Here is a 20,670-nt window from a genome sequence, read left to right as displayed (position 1 = left end):
TGGGTTGGGGGAGGAACTGCAGAGAGCCTACCTCCCCTAAAGCTGCATCAACTGGCTGGGTACGCTGGCCTCATAGCAGCAGAAGCGTCTGCTGCCGATCCCCGGTGTTAGACGATGATCTAGTGATGGAGCGGATGGCCCCAGACCCTCACTGCAGAAGCTTCTGGTGCGTCTCCAGTGCTGGAAGTAAGGACTGCCACGCAAGATTTCCCGTAAGCAAGGAATCGCCTTACCTGACATCTCTGTGCATCCGGTTGCAGTTCAGGCCCAAGGATCGTTGCTAGCAAGCTCTGCCGTGAGCCGCCGAAATCGCCAGAGACGTTACTGGTGTTACGGCCCGGTGGAGGTAGACAGTCGCAGTGCATGCATTTTAATTCAGACACTCAGCACTGCTAACTCAAAAACATTAAATAAAAGCTTGGGACTGCCTGAGCAGTCCCCTGTTACAAAGGTGCACCTGAATTCTGCCGCACCAAACAAACAACTGAATGCCTATGGCCAGGGTATATGTGGAGGAGGACCGTGAGGCATCCTGGGAGCCGAAAGCTTAACCATCTGGTGCCTGGATCACTCCAATCACATCATCCCTATGGACCCAGAAGAAGAAATATGTGTGTGTAATATATTTTATAAATATTTATTTATATATATATATATATATATATATATATATATATATATATATATATATATATATATAAATAATCACAATAGCCCGACACTGTCACAATAAGTACAACAGCCAACGGTGCCCTCTGGAATAGCTTAGTATATGGTCCAAATGAAACACACAGCGACACTCGTTAATCAATAAAGTAGAAAAGATATATTATATCATAGCCGACGCGTGTTTACCTTGACAAAGGGGTGTGCGAACCCCAAAACGTCGACTATGATCTAATATATCTTTCCTACTTGATTAACAACGAGTGCCGCTGTGTGTTTCATTTGGAAAATATATTATATATATATATATATATATATATATCTATATCTATCAGTGTTCTCCCGAGAAAAAATTTCCAGCCGGATGGTATCAAAATAGCAGGGTGGGGGCCTTCGCAATAATAAGATGTTTTAAACTCTGACCTTATAATGATTTAAACTTGAAATGAGAATGAATATATTAATTCTCCTCTTTTTATTAGAGGCCCAAAGCTGCAAAGTCTGTAGGATCTGGTCCTTTTTATACAGCTCCCAGATACTGTCCCCACTTGCAGGCTCCCTATACTTCGCTCCCTATACTGCGTCCAGAAGCTACAGACAGATATATAGAGAGATAGAGATATAGAGAGATAGATAGATAGATAGATCTATGTAGTGCACAGTTTGGGAACCACTGTACGCATTTGGTATTGACGGAAGATGAAGTCTTATATGAAGAGATTTTGCCACTTTTAACATTGCCACAAACAGGTTACTGTGTTATCATAAACCTTAGTAGTTCTCTGGTCAAATAAGCACTGTGATTGCCACAGACACAGATGCAAATAAAGATACTGAAACACTTACATTTCTGTGACCGCTGCTGGCTGCATCATGGAGGGGTGTATCATCCTCCAGTCCCTGGGTATTTACATCTGCTCCAGCTGCGATCAACACTTTTGCAACTTCATAAAATCCCATATTACAGGCTTCATGTAGAGGTGTCCAACCTGAAACAAGTTGTTTTATACACTGGCTTAGTTTCTTGTGCAAACATGACGACCATTGCAAATACTTTGCCTGCCTCTTAAGGCGTACATCAACTACCCAATTAAACAGAGCTATTGAACGATAACAACATCGTTATATCGCTCGTGAATCGGGCACAAATTGGGCATGCAAATGTTGGAAACGACCAGCGATGCACGCTCCCGCTGGTCGTTTCGGACATCAATCATTGCCCGAACATGCCTGTCAATCTGCCGATAACGACAGATTGGCCATGTTCGGGGATGATGGAGGATGCCTGCACTGAATGACATATCGTTCAGTATAGGCACTGCACAGTACAATGAACGATAACGTTATCGTTCAGTCTTTTCATTGTCGCCTAGTGGATGTGACCCTTTAGTGTAATATTAAGCCTTAAGTATAAGATCTCAAGTGATAACGTAGCTGTGCATCATAATAATGTAGCCCAAAAGCACACTGTTTTTCTCCCTTTCATATTTCCTAAACTTCTGAGTAAAAAACAACAATGTGGGAAACAAATCATTCAAAATGTATGACTTTCTTATACCCCTTTTCCACTGCCAGCAATAACCTGGGTTATTACACGTTACCGCGCAGCAACCCGGGTTATTGTGCAGTGTGAAAGGACCCAGTTTAAATAATCTGGGCTGAGCGACCCCGCATTTCTACTCGGGTAACGTACAGGATTGAACACAAAGGGTCTCATTCAGACCGACTCGCGAGCGCAGGACGCTCGCAAGCGGGTCGATGGTACCCAAATGCGCACGACAGAGGGAGCTCCGTCGTGCGCATGCGCGAGACCCGGATAGCGACAGCAAAGCTGTCGCTCCGGGTCTCGCACCAAAGGGGGCGTGCTGTCGATGGTGAGTGACAGCACGCCCCCTTTGGTGGGCGTGCCGGGGGCGTGGCTGCCAGACGGAGGCGTTCCCATGGGAACGCCTACCGTCTGGGTCCGGCCCCACTGACATCACTAGTGATGTCAGTGGGATTGATTTTGGCTCTGATAAGAGCCAAAATCACTCCAGGGCTTGCGGCAGCGAGACCCTACCGCAGGGTCTCGTCGCAAGCCATCGCGACCATCATCATGGACGCTCGCATAATCTGTGGGTGGTAACCCACAGCTATGCGAGCGTCCGAAAGGCCGCTCCAAATTTAACTAGGACGGCCCTGATTCAGAGCGAGCGCTCTGGTCAGAGCGTACGGCTCTGAATCAGGGCCAGAGATCAGCCATAACAATAAATCCACTGACCGGTGAAGTGAATAACATTGATTGTCTCATTACAATGGCACCTATCAAGTGGTGGGAAATCTCAGGCAGCAAGTGAACACTCAGTTCTTGAAGTTAAAATGGGCAAGTGTAAGAATTTGAGAGACTTTGACAAGGGCCAAATTGTGATGGCTAGACGACTGGATCAGAGCATCTCCAAAACGGCAGGTCTCGGTGTGCAGTGGCTAGAATCTACCTAAAGTGGTCAAAGGAATGACAACCGGCGACAGGGTCATGGGTGCCCAAGGCTCATTGATGTGTATGGGGAGAGAAGGCTAGCCTGTCTGGTCCAATACTACAGAAATGCTACTGTAGCACAAATTGCTGAAAAAGTGAATGCTGGCTATGATAGAAATGTGTCTAACACACAGTAAATCGCAGCTTGCTGTGTATGGGGCTGCGTATCAGCAGACTAGGCAGAGTACACAAGCTGACCACTGTCCGCCTCTGAATGCACTTAAAATGGGCACGTGAGCGCCAGGAACTGGACCATGGAGCAATGGTAAAAGGTGGCCTGGTCTAATGAATCACGTCTTCTTTTACATTATATGAACGGTCCGTTGGGTGCGCATCATTTACCTGGCGTAGAGATGGCACCAGGATGCACTATGGGAAGACAGAAAGACAGCGGAGGCAGGGTGATGCTCTGGGCAATGTTCTGCTGGGAAACCTTGGGCCCTGGGTTTCATGTGGATGTTACCACCTACTTAAACACTGTTGTAGATCAGGTAAATCCTTTCATGGCAATAGAAGTCCCTGATGGCAGTGGCCTCTTTCAGCAGATTAATGCCCCCTGACACACTGAAAAATAGTTCAGGAATGGTTTGAGGAACATTACAAAGAGTTCAAGGTGTTGACTTGGCCTCCAAATAACCAGATCTCAATCTGATCGAGCATCTGTGAGATGTGCAGATGACACAAAGGTATGCAACAGGATAGACACACCAGGAGGGATAAAACAAATGATTGATGATCTAGATAGATAAGAGGAATTGTCAAGAATGTGGCAACTACAGTTTAATAACAAAAAATGCTAAATCACGCACTTGGGTCTCAAAAATCCAAAAACTAAATATAGTATTAACAACACTTTAATGGACAGTACTGAATGTCACTAGGAGTCACTATTTTAGGTGACTTAAAGGTAAGAAAGCAATGTGGCAAAGCAAAGAGTAAGGCAAGTCAGATGCTTGGTTGTATAAGGAGAGGAATCCGTAGCAGAAAGAAAAGTAGTATTGCAATGTATAGGTCACTGGTACAGACTCATCTAGACTACGGTGTTAAATTCTGGAGGCCATATCCCCAGAAAGATAAAAATACATTACACACTCTACTAAAAAGGGCAACTAAAATGGTGCATGGCCTACATTACAAAACTTACCAGAATAGTGTAAGTGATCTTAACATGTATAGAAAGGAAAGAGGAGTAATGATAGAATTTTTCAAATAGATCAAGGGTTTTAACAAGGTACAGGAGGGAAACATTCTGCAAAGGAAGAGATGTATTAGAACACAACCTAGAGGGAAGGAGGATCAGATGAAATTTTGAAAGGGTAGTGGATAAGTGGAATAGCCTCCTATCAGAGGTGGTAGAGGCTAATACAGTAGAGCGATTTAAACATAAATTGGGAGAGACAAAGGATAGCCTTACAAAGAACTAGGGTTTGAGGATACCATAAGGTTAAAAAAGGGGTAGACTAGATGGGCCAAGTGGCTCTTATCGGCCGTCATATACTATGTTTCTATTTGCTGTAACAAAAACAAGTCCAAGCCATGGAGGCCCAATTCGCAACTTTCAGGATTTATCTGCTGCTAACATCTTCATGCCAGATACCACAGGACACCTTCAAAGGTCTTGAGGAGTCCCATGCCTGGATGGGTTAGAGCTGTTTTGGCAACACAAGGGGAACTGACAATATTAGTAGGGTGGTTTTAATGTTATGGCTGATTGATGTATATACACAAGCATATATACACACACATGCATACATATTGTATTAGACCGCAGGGGTCTTTGTCTAAAGTGCCCCTGGCCCCCAAGTCCCTTAATTCAGCTATAAAAATAGACAATGGACTAGGCATTGGAGAGCCCACACACACCAGTGACTTGTTCATGTAACTCTCGCTACCATCGGCTTACTGGGGATAGTCAGATAGTGTAACAAACTAGTTGCATGTGGGGAGTTTAATTGGCAAATATGAGGTCTGGGGGTTTTGCGGCACACTTCAGTGCGGTGTGTTTGTGGGGGGTGGGGACAGGGGACGGACATAAATGCTTGCGCCGTGTGCCAGGGTCCTGTGCTAAACCTCTGCACCACCATGGCCCAAGCCTGTTGAATTTGTACAGGGTCCCATAACTTCTAATGGCAGCCCTTGCTTAAAAATATATCTATGCGGAAGGTGCAAGTGAACTTGAGTGAGGTTAAGCCTTATTCCAGGCACAATGCTTGTCGAGGGACTAACTGAATTGTTGTAGGCACTTTAGCAGAGTAAAAATGTAAAGCTTCCCGTTAATCACCATGGTCTATTAATTCCCAGCTCGTGTGCCCATGGTTAAAACACCCTGGTCATTCTTTTTTTTTTTTTTATTTCTACCTGCTCCTTACTAGTTTCTGCCCTTTGTGTTCCTCTGGTTTGTTTCAAAGCATTATGCATATATATTGCTATAATGAGCCAAAAATGGATGAAACCGCTTAATAAACAAAATTACACTATGTAACACTGTGATTGGCAACCATTAGGGTAAACACTCCATGCAAATTGGGAGTAAAGTGATATTCTGCACACGGACCCCCACCCATCATATCCTGAAGTACCTGCAAAGTCCTTAACATTGACATTTGCACCTAGGCGTATAAGCTCTTTCACTTGACTTAGGTCTCCTCGTATAGCTGCCATGTGCAGTGGGGTTTCTCCACGTTCATTTCTTTTATTAACTTTGTCTTTCTGTCTAGTGGAGGACGATGGAGTTTTTTTCTGGGTTGGTGTTGCTTGGGAAGGATGATTTGGAGTAGAATCTGTGGATAAATACAGTCAGCTAATGATAAAGACATAACCACAAACACACAAAAGATGAAACAGGGAAACACGTCCTCCAAGTCTGCATGGGGCACATTTCAAACATTTAAACAGATTTATGAACGGTTTACACTGTAATTCTAATGAACTGCTGACATTTTGTGTTGTAGGAAACATCCACTAACAAAAAATGACGAGCAACAAGACATCCAAGTAAGTGATGAAAAGCAAACTTGATACATTACCTCTTTGAAAGTCTACAATTTCTTGCTGTACAAACTAGCCACACATCATAAGCTACTGTCACTGCACTATGGTCAACAATTTTTGTTGATTAGCACACATTTTATGAATTTTGTGTGCTTTATTGCTTTTGTGACTGAGGCTAAGGTAACATTAAGTGTTTATGCACAAATGCCTGCACTTGTGGAAGACTGGATTTCAACTGCATAGCATTTAAGAGAAGCAGTGTTCATATAGAAAATGTAACAGATGAAAGGTCATGTCTGATGCATCATAGACCATATCAAATCAAGAACAAGATAAAAAGTGTCTGCAAGCTACAGTTCCTGTATTTCAGATGTAGGTTTGTTACCTGGGCTGTTGTCTCTGGCAGTCATCTGCATGAGGAGAGCCATCTGTTTGCGCTCAGATAACGGGTAACCAAAAAGGATGTTAACGGGAGTAGATTTCTTGCTTCCAGCCTCTCTCTTCACTTTCTTTTTCTCAGGCTCTTCTTTCTCTGAAAACATCAGGGAAGGACCCAGTTATTATTCTGTAGCTACTCTAGCAAACAACTTTTTTTTCCTTTTTTCAGGTTTCTTTTCATGTTGAACACATTAAACCCATCTAACAAGAAGTGCAAAAACACATACTATTTAATAAAACACAGATGCAACAATACTATGTAGTTATGAAATGGTCTCTCTCCAGACACTAAATCCATCATATCATATGTTCATTATAAGTTCTTATATTCTGTCCCTCCTCCCTTATTACCATAAATGTTTGGTCCTTTTTCCTCATAGGTGTGATAGAGCACAGTATTGTGTAATCCAAAATTCTGACCCTCAAACTGCAATTCCCACGATACAACTAGGCAAACAGTGCCCCTGTAGTGGTTCCCTGTGCTGTATGGCAAAATGAAATTGCCAAATACCAGACATGTAGGACAGGTTAGAGCAAGTAATTTGTCAAATACCAGCTACAATGTTTTGCTGAGTTTCCAGAGGCAATTACCTGGTCACTATTTATATAAATGTACCACATTTATTATAAATCATAAAAATTATTGAACAACAATAATTATAATAAAGTTTATCTCATCAGCAGTTTACTGTGGCATCATGGGCCACACAAAATGTTTACGTTATCAAGTAAGCAAAACCACAATACAAAATATAACTGACAAGGGTGACCAAGTGATTACCTAATCATCCCTGAATGTAAAAATAGAAGGAAAAGAAAAAGTTTTAAGTGTTTCCTATGCTAATTACAGTAAGTATAGTAATATAATATTGTACTAGTTCTAGTAAAAGATGAGACATTGTTTTGTGGGTTGAAGGCACTAACGTAATAATTCTTCCCGTTTATTCAACAAAGTTTTGCACAGGTCAATATGTTTCACAGAAAAACATTGTATATTATATTTCTTTAATTCTAAATCAACAAAGATACCACGACAGTATGCTAATCTAGTATTCCAAAAATAATCTGCCTGCAATAAACTGGTTGTATCAGACGAAATTGGGCTGAGGGTAAGGAGAGCTCTTAATATAATGGAAACAGCAGTGCTCTGAAATCCTTGCCCTGCAAGAATGTTACTTAAGGTGTAAGAAGGGAATGGGATTGAAATGCCGATGGTTCAAATCCCGACAGCTTCAGCCCGACAGGAGGCAATCCTGACAGCGGCAGGTAAGTCACCTAACCCTAACCCTCCCTTAGGTGTGCCTAACTCTAAACTCCCAGGGTGGTGCCTAACCCAAAGTCCCCCCCGGGGGTGCCTAAATCTACCCCCCCCTAAATCTAACCCTACCGGGGGGTGCCTAGCCCTAACCTCCCCCCAGCGGTGCCTAACCAACCCCTCCCCTCCTTCCCCTAACCTAACCGCCCTTCGGCACTCTGGCTTCGGGATGAGGATAGGCGTCGGTATTTCGACGCCTATCTTCTGTCCCTTGCCAGTCTTCTGGTGTCTGGATATAGACCAGCGCCATTTAGTCTGCCGGTCTATTAACTACATAACGTATAAAAACAGACAGTGTGTAGTGCAGTTTTGGTTCATTTTGGGGCGTGGGTCCCCCTGGATTGCTTTGGTTGGTCTGCCTCAGGACACCGCAGTATAACACGTTTCCTTCAACACATTTTAACGCTTCACTGTCTGTTTTTTATATATGTATTTCACTTTTTTATTTTTATTCTTTATATGCAGCTGCTCTTAACTACTTCCTTTACACTTCACTTTTCTTATTATAGCGGTGCCTTGGGGTGGCTTAGCTGGGCTAGTTTGGGGGTGTCCTGCACTCTGGATTTGAACCCTAGTATGTTAGGGACCTACCCTACAGAGGTTACCCGGATGTGGTGGGTAGGCCTATAACCTTGGCCAAGATTATGCTAAAAGCTTTATTTACTGCAAAAATGTATTTATTTATATATAACCAGTTAATTTGGAGTTGCGCACTTGTATTTCTTTTTGTGTATAAATCAATTGTCTCCACAGGTAGCACCTCCAAATATGTATATATGTTCAGGGTGTGCAGACTGAGGCCCATTTTCTATTCAAATCCATCATCTGTCAAGGGAGCACTACTGAGTGCTAAATTTTACTTTATATAAATACATTTTGCATTAGACTTCATGAATGTCCAGTTAGGGCCTGATTCTGAGGTGCATGCAACTCACACACAATGCCCATGTTCACGCAATGGAACAACTTTTTGCAACTAAATTCAAAAACCCCTATGGTGAATGCGCTACACAGTGTACGCACAAAGATGCTGGTGCAATCTGGCAGACTACCAGAAATGGGATGGCAAAGTGATGGGCGTTCCTGGACAGTGACTCGGAGGTGACTAGAAGTGAACACAAAAAAAAAACTTTAAAAAAATAAATAAAAAATATCAGTTTCATGGGTGTGTTATGGGAGTGTCCCGGGCATGTCAGTGAGAGCGTCTGTGTTCCCAAATGCACAGGGGCCATAGTCAGATGGAGAGCCTGCACTTGCCATAAGGCTGGCACAAGTGTCGATGGTGCGCCAATAGAACAGTCTAAAGAATCACTGGCATTATTACAGGGTGAAGAGACGCTGAAAGTGGGTGTCTCAGTCCTTGTACATTCAGATGCAGGCTACTACACCAGGGGATGGCTGAAAGTCTTGCAACAGATGCAACAGTTTTCACCTCTGAATCAGACCCTTAACAAGAGCCATAGTTTAATACTGACATTTCCTTTAATAAATAAAAAGAAAAAAACAAGCAACAATGGGTTAAGTAAAACAATGCAAACAAAATACATCAGATGCAGAAGAGAAGTGAAAACCACTCACGGCGACCTGCTGTTTGTAATCATACTCGTCTCCTATAGAACAATCTTTATCCAAACGCACAGCATCAACACAGAATATATATTCTCATGAAAATGTTCCTTTATCAGAACGCTACTCATCATTTCATTGTGCATCATATACTGTGATAAGAACACACAAACATGTGATCTTGTGATATTACATTAAAATCTCAGCATGATCGCACCTTTCATTACTATTAGGGTGTGCAGTCTAGAGCCCCCCCCCCTCTCCCCCAAGTTTTCCTGTTTGTTATGGTGCATACACACGGTCAGAAAGATAACAATGAATGATTGAACGATTTCACAAACTATTTGAACAATTTTGTCAACGATGAACGATTTCTGACATTTAAAATGAATGAAATCGTCCAAATCTTACTGGAAACACAGTCGATGTCAGATATCGTTATCTGATATGCGGGCACGTGCATCGTTGGTCGATGCATGCCCAACATGTGAACGATTTTTACAATAGTTATCGTTCATAGCTTTAAGAAAATCTGACCGTGTGTATGCAGCATAAGATAAAGAAAGCAAAAATTCATGCCGAATTTCAATAACAGCATCATCACCTAAGGAACATAGGCCCTCATTCAGAGCCACTCGCTATTTGCGGTCGTTCGTTCTAAAACAAGGGGTGGCTATTCAAATGAACCGTTCGCTGTTTGCGGTCTGTTCACGCCTCTATGTCTGAACGAGCGAACAAAACTTGCGTTCGTTTTTTGGAAAAATACGCCCCCTGGCCGCTCGCATCCTACGTCATGTCCGCTATTTATTAGATTAATCGAGTACATCGACAAGGGTATGAACTGCTCGCTATTCTTGGGGTTGGTGTTTGCTACCACAATTTTGCGAGCAGTTCTGACTATAAAATAACCCAGTGACGTGGTCAATGACGCTGCTGTTTTAAATATGCACACCCATAAAACGCCCGTTTTGACCTTTAAGCACGCCTGCGTTCGGATCTCCACTCCCCGTTTTCAAGCACCTTCCCCCGTTACCACCCACATACGCCTCATTCTGTCACTCAAAATAGCAGGCATTCACTATTTAGCGAACAAACGATTTTCGGCCGCACTGACTGGTTCGCGCATGCGTATTACGATCCGTACGCATGCGCAGTTGTGCAAACATCGCTCAGAACAAACGAGCGGCCGCTTACGAGCGGCTCTGAATCAGGCCCATATTCAGCAACCTAGCAAAGCCCTACGGCTGCATAGAAAAAGAACAAAAAACGGGTTTCCTCTATCTCTTGTAGCTGTCTGCTATAAACAAAGCAAATTTGTTTCCTGCTAACGTTCAGCTTTCGATATTAAGTATATATATCTCTCAAATAACATCTTTCTTTATGCAGAGCTTGTATGTGAGACCTTCTCTCATGCAGTGGGTACCTAAAGTAGCACATTTCTGTTTATTAGACCATTGAATCAGAATTGATTTGTGAATTCTTACAACTTAATATATTCTGCAATGTCAAAACTAAAAATCCTAAAGCTTTTAATGAATACATAAATAAAAAGATTGCTAAATACCTAACAAATCCCTAAGTGAGGTCTCATCATGTATTAGATTTCACCAGCATTTAGGTCCATACTGTATATATTTGGACACTGACACAATTTTTGTTATTTTAATGGTTTACCAAAACATTCAAGTTATAGTTATATAATGAATATGGTTTTATAGAGCAGACTATCAGCTTTAATTTGAGACTATTCATATCCAAATTGTAGGAATGGCTTACGAATCACAGCTGTTTAATATGTAGCTCCTCTTTTTCAAGGGACCAAAAGTAATTGGACACTTGACTCAAAAGTTGTGTTATGGACAGGTGTGGGCTATTCCTTTGTTATTTCTTTATCAATTAAGCAGGTAAAAGGTATGTAGTAGATTCCAAGTGTGGAGTTTGCTGTGGACCCACAACATGCGGGCAAAAAAGCTCTCAATGCAAGTGCCACAGGCCATCCTGTGGCACTTGGGCCAGGTCTATGGCCATCCTGATTGGACCATAGACCTGGCCCAATCAGGTATCACAGGCTGTTCAGCCGAACCTCCCAGGAATGAAACCCCCTGTGAACAACCAGGACAAAGCAACCCTGGGTCTGTATAAACCGTGACCGATCCCTAATTTTTAGAATTCTTGTCTGGCTTATCCATACTCAAAAAGAAAGACAACACAAGTCTAACCAATAAAGATGGCTACCTAAAATCCCACAGAAAAAGTGTTGCTCTGATTGAATAGAAAAAAAAAATGAGAGGCTAATTAAGACTATTCACCCATCTGTTAAGCGCAAAAAAAAAATCTGGGCTCTTAAAAGTCTAAATTCTTTGCAAAAACAAATCTTATATACCCTTGTATATTACAGCCTAAATTCCTGAGAAAAAGTGCAGTAAAAGGTACTTATATAACTATAAGCCCAGAAAACACCAGGTTAATACACATAAATAATAATTCTAGTTAACTGCTTATCTTGTTAGCATCCATACCCCAGTATCTGCTGTGCGCTCTTCCACACAGAACTTCAGCTGCTCTTATCAGATTGCTGCATGGCTTTGCAGCCACGTGCGCTGCTGAAAATAAAATATCTGGGGGAGGCGTGGCATCCTGTTCACTCAGGACACCTGATTAATCATAGCCTGTGGCGTTCCCCTGGTGACTGCCCGCGGCACAAGGAGCAGTGCCGTGTCCTGAAACCCATCAAGCCTCTCTCCCCAATAGCCGGCAGCATGTTGCTGCTCTGTAATCCCTCCAATGGCCCATCAAGGAAACCACCTGGGACTGAAAGCAGCGTGGTGCTGTAGAAGCCCCTGGGAGGTTTGAGACATGGAGAGAGACCCAGGGTCTATGTAGTTTGGCAACTCTCTCAGGGGCTGTCTTTAGAGTGGGATAAAGGGTTCACACAGACCTCTAATCTATATAATTCCCACTGTTAGTGCTTGTCGCCTGTTGCCAGGAACTAAGCACCCAAACTAAACATCAAAATAAAGAAATAAAACCTAACTAAAAGCTACAACCTAGCCAACGCCTTACTCCAAGGCACTAAAAACAAAACTGAGCTTAGTATGGAAGGGGAGTGGTTATATAGGGGGTGGGAGCCAGTTTTCAATTAGCTAGTGTCCGACTCCACACCTCAATATGCATAACCCAGAAGTAATTGCATCCCCCAGATGGATGATAAAGGAATAGAAGTGTTAATAGTTTATTTTTATCAATTAACAAAATGCAATTTTTGAAAACATTCTAATGGAGCATACACACGGTCAGATTTGTCAGATGTGTCAGATGAACGATTTGAACAATTTGATGAACGATTTGACCAACGATTTGAACTATGACCGATTTTTGACTGCATTAAAATGAATGGAATCGTCCAAATCTGACTGCAAACACATCAGATGTCAGATATCATTATCTGACCGTCGGGAATGCACGGATTTACCTTCAGATATGAACGATTTTTAAAATAGTTATTGTTCAGATCTGAAGAAAAATCTGACCGTGTAAATGCACCATTGCTTTGCAGCATTTTTTCCACACCTGCCTAAAACCTTTGCACAGTACTGTATAATATGAGATATGGTAAGAACTTACCCTTGTTATCTCTATTTCTACGAAGTCCATAGGGTTCCACAGGATACCTTGGGGTATAGGTGTGACGTCAGTCGCAGGGCACCAAAGAGTTAAGCTTTCAGCCTCCCAGGATGCACTAGGTCCCCCTCCTATACCCCGCCCCCGGGCCAAGGCACCTCAGTTAGTTACCAAGCCATAGGCCGGAGGAGGAGAAGGAAGAGAGAGAACAAAGATCTGGACACATACAAGAATCACATTCTCACCAGAGGGAGACGGAAAACCGGTGACCAGAGCAAAGCCCATCTGCAGCACAGGTGCGACAGGGCGGGAGTCCTGTGGAACCCTATGGACTTCGTAGAAATAGAGATAACAAGGGTAAGTTCTTACCATATCTCATATTTTCTACTTCAGGGTCCATAGGGTATCCACAGGATACCTTGGGGATGTCCCAAAGCAGTATCCTTTAAGGGTGGGGACGCTCCTGTGCAGAAAGGAGAATCCGCTGCCCGAAGGAAGCATCCTGAGAGGCGAAGGTGTCAAACCTGTAATACCTCACGAAGGTATGGACAGAAGACCACGTAGCAGCCTTGCAGATCTGAACTGCCGAGGCACCACGTCGAGCTGCCCACGAAGGACCCACAGACCTAGTGGAATGAGCCTTCAGAGAAGGAGGGACCGGTAGGCCTTCATGAAGATAAGCTTCAGAAATAGCCATACGGATCCAGGCTGCCAAAGTTTGCTTTGAAGCAGGCCAACCCTTTTTACGGAAGCCATAGAGGACAAACAAAGCGTCCGACTTCCTAAACGAAGAAGTGCGGTCAACATAAGTCCTTAAGGCCCGCACAACATCCAAAGAGGCCTCACCCACGGAAAGACCCGGTGAGTTAAAGGCCGGAACAACTATTTCCTCGTTAACATGAAACTGGGAAACAACTTTGGGAAGAAACTCGGGCCGAGTGCGGAGCACTGCCCTGTTCCCATGAAAAACCAAGAAAGGGGGTCTACAAGAAAGAGCCCCTAACTCAGAAACACGTCTGGCCGAAGCAACGGCCAGAAGGAAAACAGTCTTAGCTGTTAGCCATTTAATATCCACTGAGCCCAGTGGTTCAAACGGCGGTCCTTGGAGAGCCCTCAGGACCACAGCCAAATCCCAAGGCGCCATAGGTGGAACAAAGGGCGGCTGAATACGGAGAACACCTTGCATAAAGGTGCGCACATCCGGGATTGTAGCAATCCTACGGTGAAACCAGACAGATAGGGCCGAAACCTGTACCTTCAAAGAAGCAAGGCGAAGCCCATGATCTAGTCCCGCTTGCAGGAAGGCGAGAATCCGAGACAGACGAAACTCCCGCGGTGCATAACCTATCGGTCGACACCACTGGAAGAACGTATGCCACACGCGATGGTATATCCTCGCGGAAGACGGTTTCCGAGCTCGTAACATGGTACGCACCACAGAGCTGGAAAACCCCCGGGACCTCAGCATGGCCGTCTCAACACCCACGCCGCCAAAGACAGCCTAGTCAGGTCCGGGTGAAGACAAGGACCCTGAGACAGAATGTCCGGTCGTAGCGGCAACCGCAGAGGACTGTCCACGGACAGACCCTTAAGGTCTGAGAACCAGTGCTGTCTGGGCCACGCGGGAGCTATCAACAGGAGCATCCCTCCTTCCTGTTTGAATTTCCGGATTACCCGTGGAAGAAGGGAGACCGGAGGGAACAGGTATGCGAACCTGAACGTCCACCGGACGGACAGAGCATCCACCAGAGACGCCCCTTCGTCTCTTGTGCGAGACCCGTACACCGGCAACTTGTTGTTGTGCCGGGACGCCATGAGGTCGATTTCTGGAAGACCCCACCTGTCCACCAGTAGTTGAAAAACGTCCGGGTGCAGGGACCATTCCCCTGGATGAACGTCCTGGCGACTTAGAAAGTCCGCCTCCCAATTTAGCACTCCCGGGATGAAGACCGCTGATATGGCCGGAAGATTGCGCTCCGCCCAAACCAGGATCCGAGAGACCTCTACGAGAGCCGCCCGACTGCGAGTTCCTCCTTGCCTGTTTATGTAGGCCACGGTGGTAGCATTGTCCGACTGGACCTGCACCGGGTGACCCTGGAGAAACCGCTGTGCCTGCAGGAGAGCATTGAAGACCGCACGGAGTTCCAAGATATTTATTGGAAGCTCCGCTTCTGTCGGCGTCCACCTGCCCTGGAACAAGTGTGGACCCGAAACTGCTCCCCAGCCCCGAAGACTGGCGTCCGTTGTCAACAGGACCCAATTTGGAACCCAGAACGGACGTCCCTTGTTGAGGTGGGTCGTCTTTAACCACCACGCAAGGGACAGGCGAACCTCCGGGGTGAGCACAATCGTCTGGAACTTCAGAGACTGAGGCAGCCCGTTCCACTTGGACAGGATCAGGTGCTGCAGAGGTCTGGAGTGAAACAGGGCGTATTCCACCATGTCGAACACCGACACCATGGAGCCCAGTAACCTCATCGCCGAGTGTAAGGACACCCGGCGGCTGTGCAGACAACTGCGCACCCTTGACTGTAAAGCAGAGATCTTGTCCTCCGTCACGAAGATCCTTTGCTGTCCCGAGTCCAATAAGGCTCCAAGATGCAGAATCCTCCGAGACGGGATTAGAGTGGACTTCTGCAAGTTGATTAGCCAGCCGTGCCGTTGCAGCAGTGCAATGGTCAGGTCCAAGTGGTGTAACAGGAGCTCTGGAGATCCTGTCACCAATAACAGGTCGTCCAAGTACGGCAACATGCGGACTCCTTGCAGCCGCAGAGAAGCCGCCATGACCGCCATCACCTTGGTGAAAACACGTGGTGCTGTCGCCAGGCCAAAAGGTAACGCCCGAAACTGGAAGTGGTCGCTGCGGATTGCAAACCGAAGGAACTCTTGATGGCGCAAAAGAATAGGGACATGCAGGTAAGCGTCCTGTATGTCCAATGACACCATGTAGTCCCCAGGTTCCAGCGCCAGAATGATGGACCGTAGGGTCTCCATCCGAAACTTCGGGACCCGCAAAGACTTGTTGAGTGCTTTGAGGTTGAGAATCGGACGATATGACCCATTGGGTTTCTGTACCAAAAAAAGATTTGAATAGAAACCCTGGCCCTTCTGGGAGAATGGAACAGGCACTATAACTCCAGCCTGGAGCATAGTGTGCAATACCTTCCGCAGCTCCGTAGCCTTGTTCCGGTCTGATGGTAGACCCGTGGTGAAGAATCGAGCCGGGGGTCTGTGCCGGAAGGAGAGGGCGTACCCGTGGGAGACCACCTCCAGAACCCAAGTGTCTGTCGTAGTGAACGACCAACACCGGGAGAACTGCAGCAGGCGGCCTCCCACCCTGGGATCCCCCAAGGGGAGACCCGGACCGTCAGGCCGCAGGCTTGTCATCTGGCTTGGGGGCCGGACGTCTGGTACTCCATGCCTGTTTCCGGGGCTTGACCGATTTCTTAGGGCCAGCCTGTCGAGGAAACGACTGTGGTTTGGGCCTGCCCTGGGCCCTAGATGACCGAAAGGACGATGGTCCAGAACCAGAAGGAGCAGCGGCCGACGGGAGACAAGCAGATTTGGCTGCCGCCAGCGTGGCCACAATCTTATCCAGATCCGGACCGAAGAGAACTTCTCCGGTAAACGGCAACGCTTCCAGACCTTTCTTGGAATCTGCGTCCGCCTTCCAGGATCGCAGCCACAAGGTGCGACGAGCAGCTACCGCTGCTGAAGAAATTCTAGACACCAGAGTACTAATGTCTAGAGCCGCCTCGTTGATGTAGGTGGCCAAATCACGGAGATTGCCAATCAACTCCGCCTGTTCGGCCGGACAGTCGGATTCAAAAGAAGCCTCTAATGAATCCGCCCAGCGCTCCATCGCTCTGGCAACCCAGCAAATGGCCATAGCCGGCCGTGCTGCCCCCCCTGCAAGGGAATAAGCGGACTTCAGGCAGATTTCTACCTTGCGGTCCGTAGCATCCTTAAGGGAGGACATGGATGGCATCGGCAATGTGGCACTACGGACAAGACGGGTCACGTGAGAATCCACCTGTGGAGGGGATTCCCACTTAGCAAAATAATTATCCGCGAACGGATAAGCCACCGCCAGGCGTCTCTGCGGCTGGTATCTTTTGCCAGGTTGTTTCCACGCCTCCTCTAAATGGTCCACCAACTGACCCGAAAGAGGAAAGACTGTGGCATCGCCCTTCACATCTTTGAAAAAGGCATACTTAGATTTAGCCGCTGGGGGAACTTCGTCCTCAATCACCAAGGCTGTGCGGACCGCCCGAATAAGTCCAGGAATATATACTTTGGACTTAGCATCAGCGTCCTTAGTATGGAGAGGTTCCTGATCGTAAGGATCCAGAATCTCCCCATCATCAGACGTCCCTTCGTCATCCTCATAAGGAGCGGACAGAGACGCCACCGGCCTTTTATGAGGCCGCATCACAGACTCCCCTTGCAACACATCCGACAAGTGCTGTACAGAACTCGTCAGGGAGTTAACCCACGCTGGCTCCTGAGAACCCGGGAGCGGGGAAATAGGGAGACTGTGGGGTACCACCAATTGTCGTGGGAACCCCTGCATGGGTGACGACACCACAGACTGCTGGGACAAACCCATCGGAGTAAACGCGGGCTGCGGAGCTAACTGGCCCATTAAAGCTGTTAACGCCTGAGCGAAACAAGCCCAGGGCAGCTCCTGTACCGGTGCTGTAACCGTAATAGGCCGCGCCATGGACAAACACTGCCGGCAAAGGCCCTCCGCGCTACCCTCCCCCTCCGCTAACGGTACTTTGCACGTGGTACACTGTAGCCGGAGGGGAAAATCACTTTCAGACATGATGGCACCACGTATGTGACCTCTCTCACCAATTAAGTATTAAATAGGTGAGAGACCACCCTGCAGCACCGCACCGCAAGGGCTTTAGCAGAAAGAACAGGGACAGTAATAAAGCTGACAGTTTAGAGAAGAAAAGTTACAGGCAGCGCTAGCACAGTCACATACAATGCAGAGAAATAACAATTCCTGCACTAACAGCGCTGATCACTCAACTACACAGACACAGGGCCTGGTAGGACACAGCGCAGCATACACAGACCTGAGCCACAGCGGAGGAGAGGTATGCGGGGGAACCCAGACCACGATGCTTCCTTCCAGACTTCCAGCAGCGTTCACCATGCGTTGCAGAGAAGATGGCCGCCGAGGAGCAGAGAGAAGCTGGCCTGGGGGAGGAGCGCTGCCACAGGACCAGTCGGCAGCATGCAGAGAGGGCTGTGTGCAGCGGGGGAGGCGCCGGCTGTGAGACAGGGAAGGCGCGCTCCCCTGGCATGCATTTAACCCCTGGGACGCCGCAGCGCTACCGCTCTGCTGCGGTCCGCTGTCCCAGGGGGTAGTGGAAGCGCAGGTTGGTCGCCTGGCTCCACGCTGCAGCCAGTCCCCAGGGAGCCCCCTGCCTGGGGACTTAGGACCATGTGATCAGCAGGGACCCACCGCGGGACCCCGCTGCTTACCTCTGTCCCCCTTGAATCCGGCCATGGTCCGGAGCATCTGGGGTCACCGCTAGCTGTGACCCCAGACGCCCACCAGCATCCCCGGATCAGTACCGGCGTTCTGGTACCGGCGGGGTGTAGGGAAGACAGCATGGACGTCAGGACTGACTGTCCATGCTGTTCATCCAGATGTGCAGCCACAGCTGCATGAAGAAAAAGCTTCAGGGGCTCTTCTAGCCCCCACTCCAACAGGTGCACCCGACTCCGGCCGGGCACCAAACTAAACTGAGGTGCCTTGGCCCGGGGGCGGGGTATAGGAGGGGGACCTAGTGCATCCTGGGAGGCTGAAAGCTTAACTCTTTGGTGCCCTGCGACTGACGTCACACCTATACCCCAAGGTATCCTGTGGATACCCTATGGACCCTGAAGTAGAAATATTAGTTTTCTGGCTTGGCTGTTTCAGCAGGGTGCCGAGATCCAATGAAACAATCACTGGCGACTCGGGCGAGTGAATAGATGTGCAAGGGATCTATTCACACTGCGGGGAGTTTTTGGGCAGCCCTGCATCTCCATGAGTGCTGGTCACGTCCCCTACAGTGATGAAAAGGGGGCACTTCTCAAGGACATGCCAGTTTTCTAGTGACCATGTCCATTTTTTGGGCATGTGCGCGCCCAGCAGTGCCCGACTTTAAGTGCCCTGCCTCCTCCACATCCTAGAAGGAACACTATATACATCTATACAGACAAAAATCAGTTACTGTAAGTTAATAAGACAGAAAAATGGCTATGAAAAATGCAGCATGTTAGCAATTCAATTATTAGAATCTTTTTATTGTATTAGATCTGTATATGGACAAATGTATTTTAGTTTTTAACTGAATGACATAGGTATGAATTGAAATGTATTGACTGGTTGAAGAAGCAGTCTGTTAAAAAGTATTTGTATTTCCTTATACACTTCAGCTGTATGTACTATGTAATTGCCATATACCCATTGGCTGAGCAGCCATATTTAAATTGTGTGCTGGGCCAATGGATGACGAAACAAGTAGGAACGTGGCATATGTACAAACCTGTGACTGACGAGGAAAAGGATATCTGGTATCGTTGATATAGGAGCCTTATTTTCTTATGAAACATATTGACCGATTATATTTTCTGCCATCAAGAAAAATTGTTGGGTCCCCAGGGGTGTCCCTCCCTGCAGTGTCACCCGGAGTGGAGAGGGACGCTGTGCTTAGGCGTGCCACCGAAAAGGGGAGTGGCCACACAGGAAAGGGCGTGGCCACGCAGCCGAACACCAGTGGTCCGACTCCCTTCACCTTGCTGCTTATCAGTGGGAGGCAGGAGGGGTTGCCGGAGGTGGGGACTTTGCAGTGCCGGACAGCTCCCTCACAGTGTCAGGAGCAGAGTGCTGCACTTAATTATATAGTGCAGCACCCGGCACCTGTCACTGAGGGTGGACTCTGCACCTTGATGTCACCCCTTGGCGGGTGACACCTGGGTGCGGCCGGCACCCCCTGCACCCCCATATGACGCCACTGTGCTCCCTGTTGGATATAACACTCCTGGTCATAGTTTGTATGGATTTACTTTCAAAGTACTTATAATAGAGAGAGTTTGTGACTTGAGAGTTTTTATACTTATATGTATTGGAGCTGTAAAGGCTTGTTTGTTATATTTAATTTTCTCATTATAGCAACAGGGCTTCAGTTTATATTAAAGACATGCATTGACGACATGCCTATCATTACCACCTGCATGATTATTGTAAAGTGATTTTACAGCACAATTAACTGTCCGTGAGCAACTATACATGTACTGCAATAACCTCACAAGTGGCCATGAGTTATACACTTTCAGCATGCTCATCTAAGGTGGCTTTTTTAATAAAATGAGAAATCCATTAATCAGTGTTTGTTTACATGCTGGGGGACGGGACCAAATGTCATAAACATGCATGAAAACTACTTAGGTTTTAGACTTTTCTCTCACATAATCAATACTGCTTTATACACACATACAAAAACCTCACAATTGTAATGGTAGCATTAACATGAGAAGTAGGGTGTGCTTCCTT

The 20,670-nt window shown here is 46.4% G+C and overlaps 1 protein-coding gene and 1 long non-coding RNA gene across 3 annotated transcripts in view; one reads left to right on the top strand and one right to left on the bottom strand.

Moving 5' to 3' along the window:
- Window positions 1–20,670, bottom strand: part of ANKRD12 (ankyrin repeat domain 12) — a 167,987-nt gene that overhangs the window by 44,492 nt on the left and 102,825 nt on the right. For both annotated transcript variants that reach the window (XM_088469689.1, XM_088469690.1), the window contains 3 exons: window positions 6,558–6,704; window positions 5,761–5,961; window positions 1,513–1,655 (listed from right to left, as the gene is read on the bottom strand). In XM_088469689.1, the coding sequence (XP_088325815.1) occupies window positions 1,513–1,655; window positions 5,761–5,961; window positions 6,558–6,704 (491 nt within the window). The remainder of the gene's footprint in view (window positions 1–1,512; window positions 1,656–5,760; window positions 5,962–6,557; window positions 6,705–20,670) is intronic.
- LOC148526954 (uncharacterized) overlaps window positions 1–20,670 on the top strand; it is a 227,078-nt gene that overhangs the window by 142,648 nt on the left and 63,760 nt on the right. The window contains exon 3 of the long non-coding RNA XR_015878209.1: window positions 6,133–6,175. This is a non-coding gene — a long non-coding RNA (uncharacterized LOC148526954). The remainder of the gene's footprint in view (window positions 1–6,132; window positions 6,176–20,670) is intronic.

The sequence above is a fragment of the Taudactylus pleione genome, unplaced genomic scaffold (genome assembly GCF_031769625.1).
Source record: "Taudactylus pleione unplaced genomic scaffold, aTauple2 ptg000093l, whole genome shotgun sequence".
NCBI classification, from domain to species: domain Eukaryota; kingdom Metazoa; phylum Chordata; class Amphibia; order Anura; family Myobatrachidae; genus Taudactylus; species Taudactylus pleione.
This window is presented reverse-complemented; position numbering and strand designations above follow the sequence as displayed.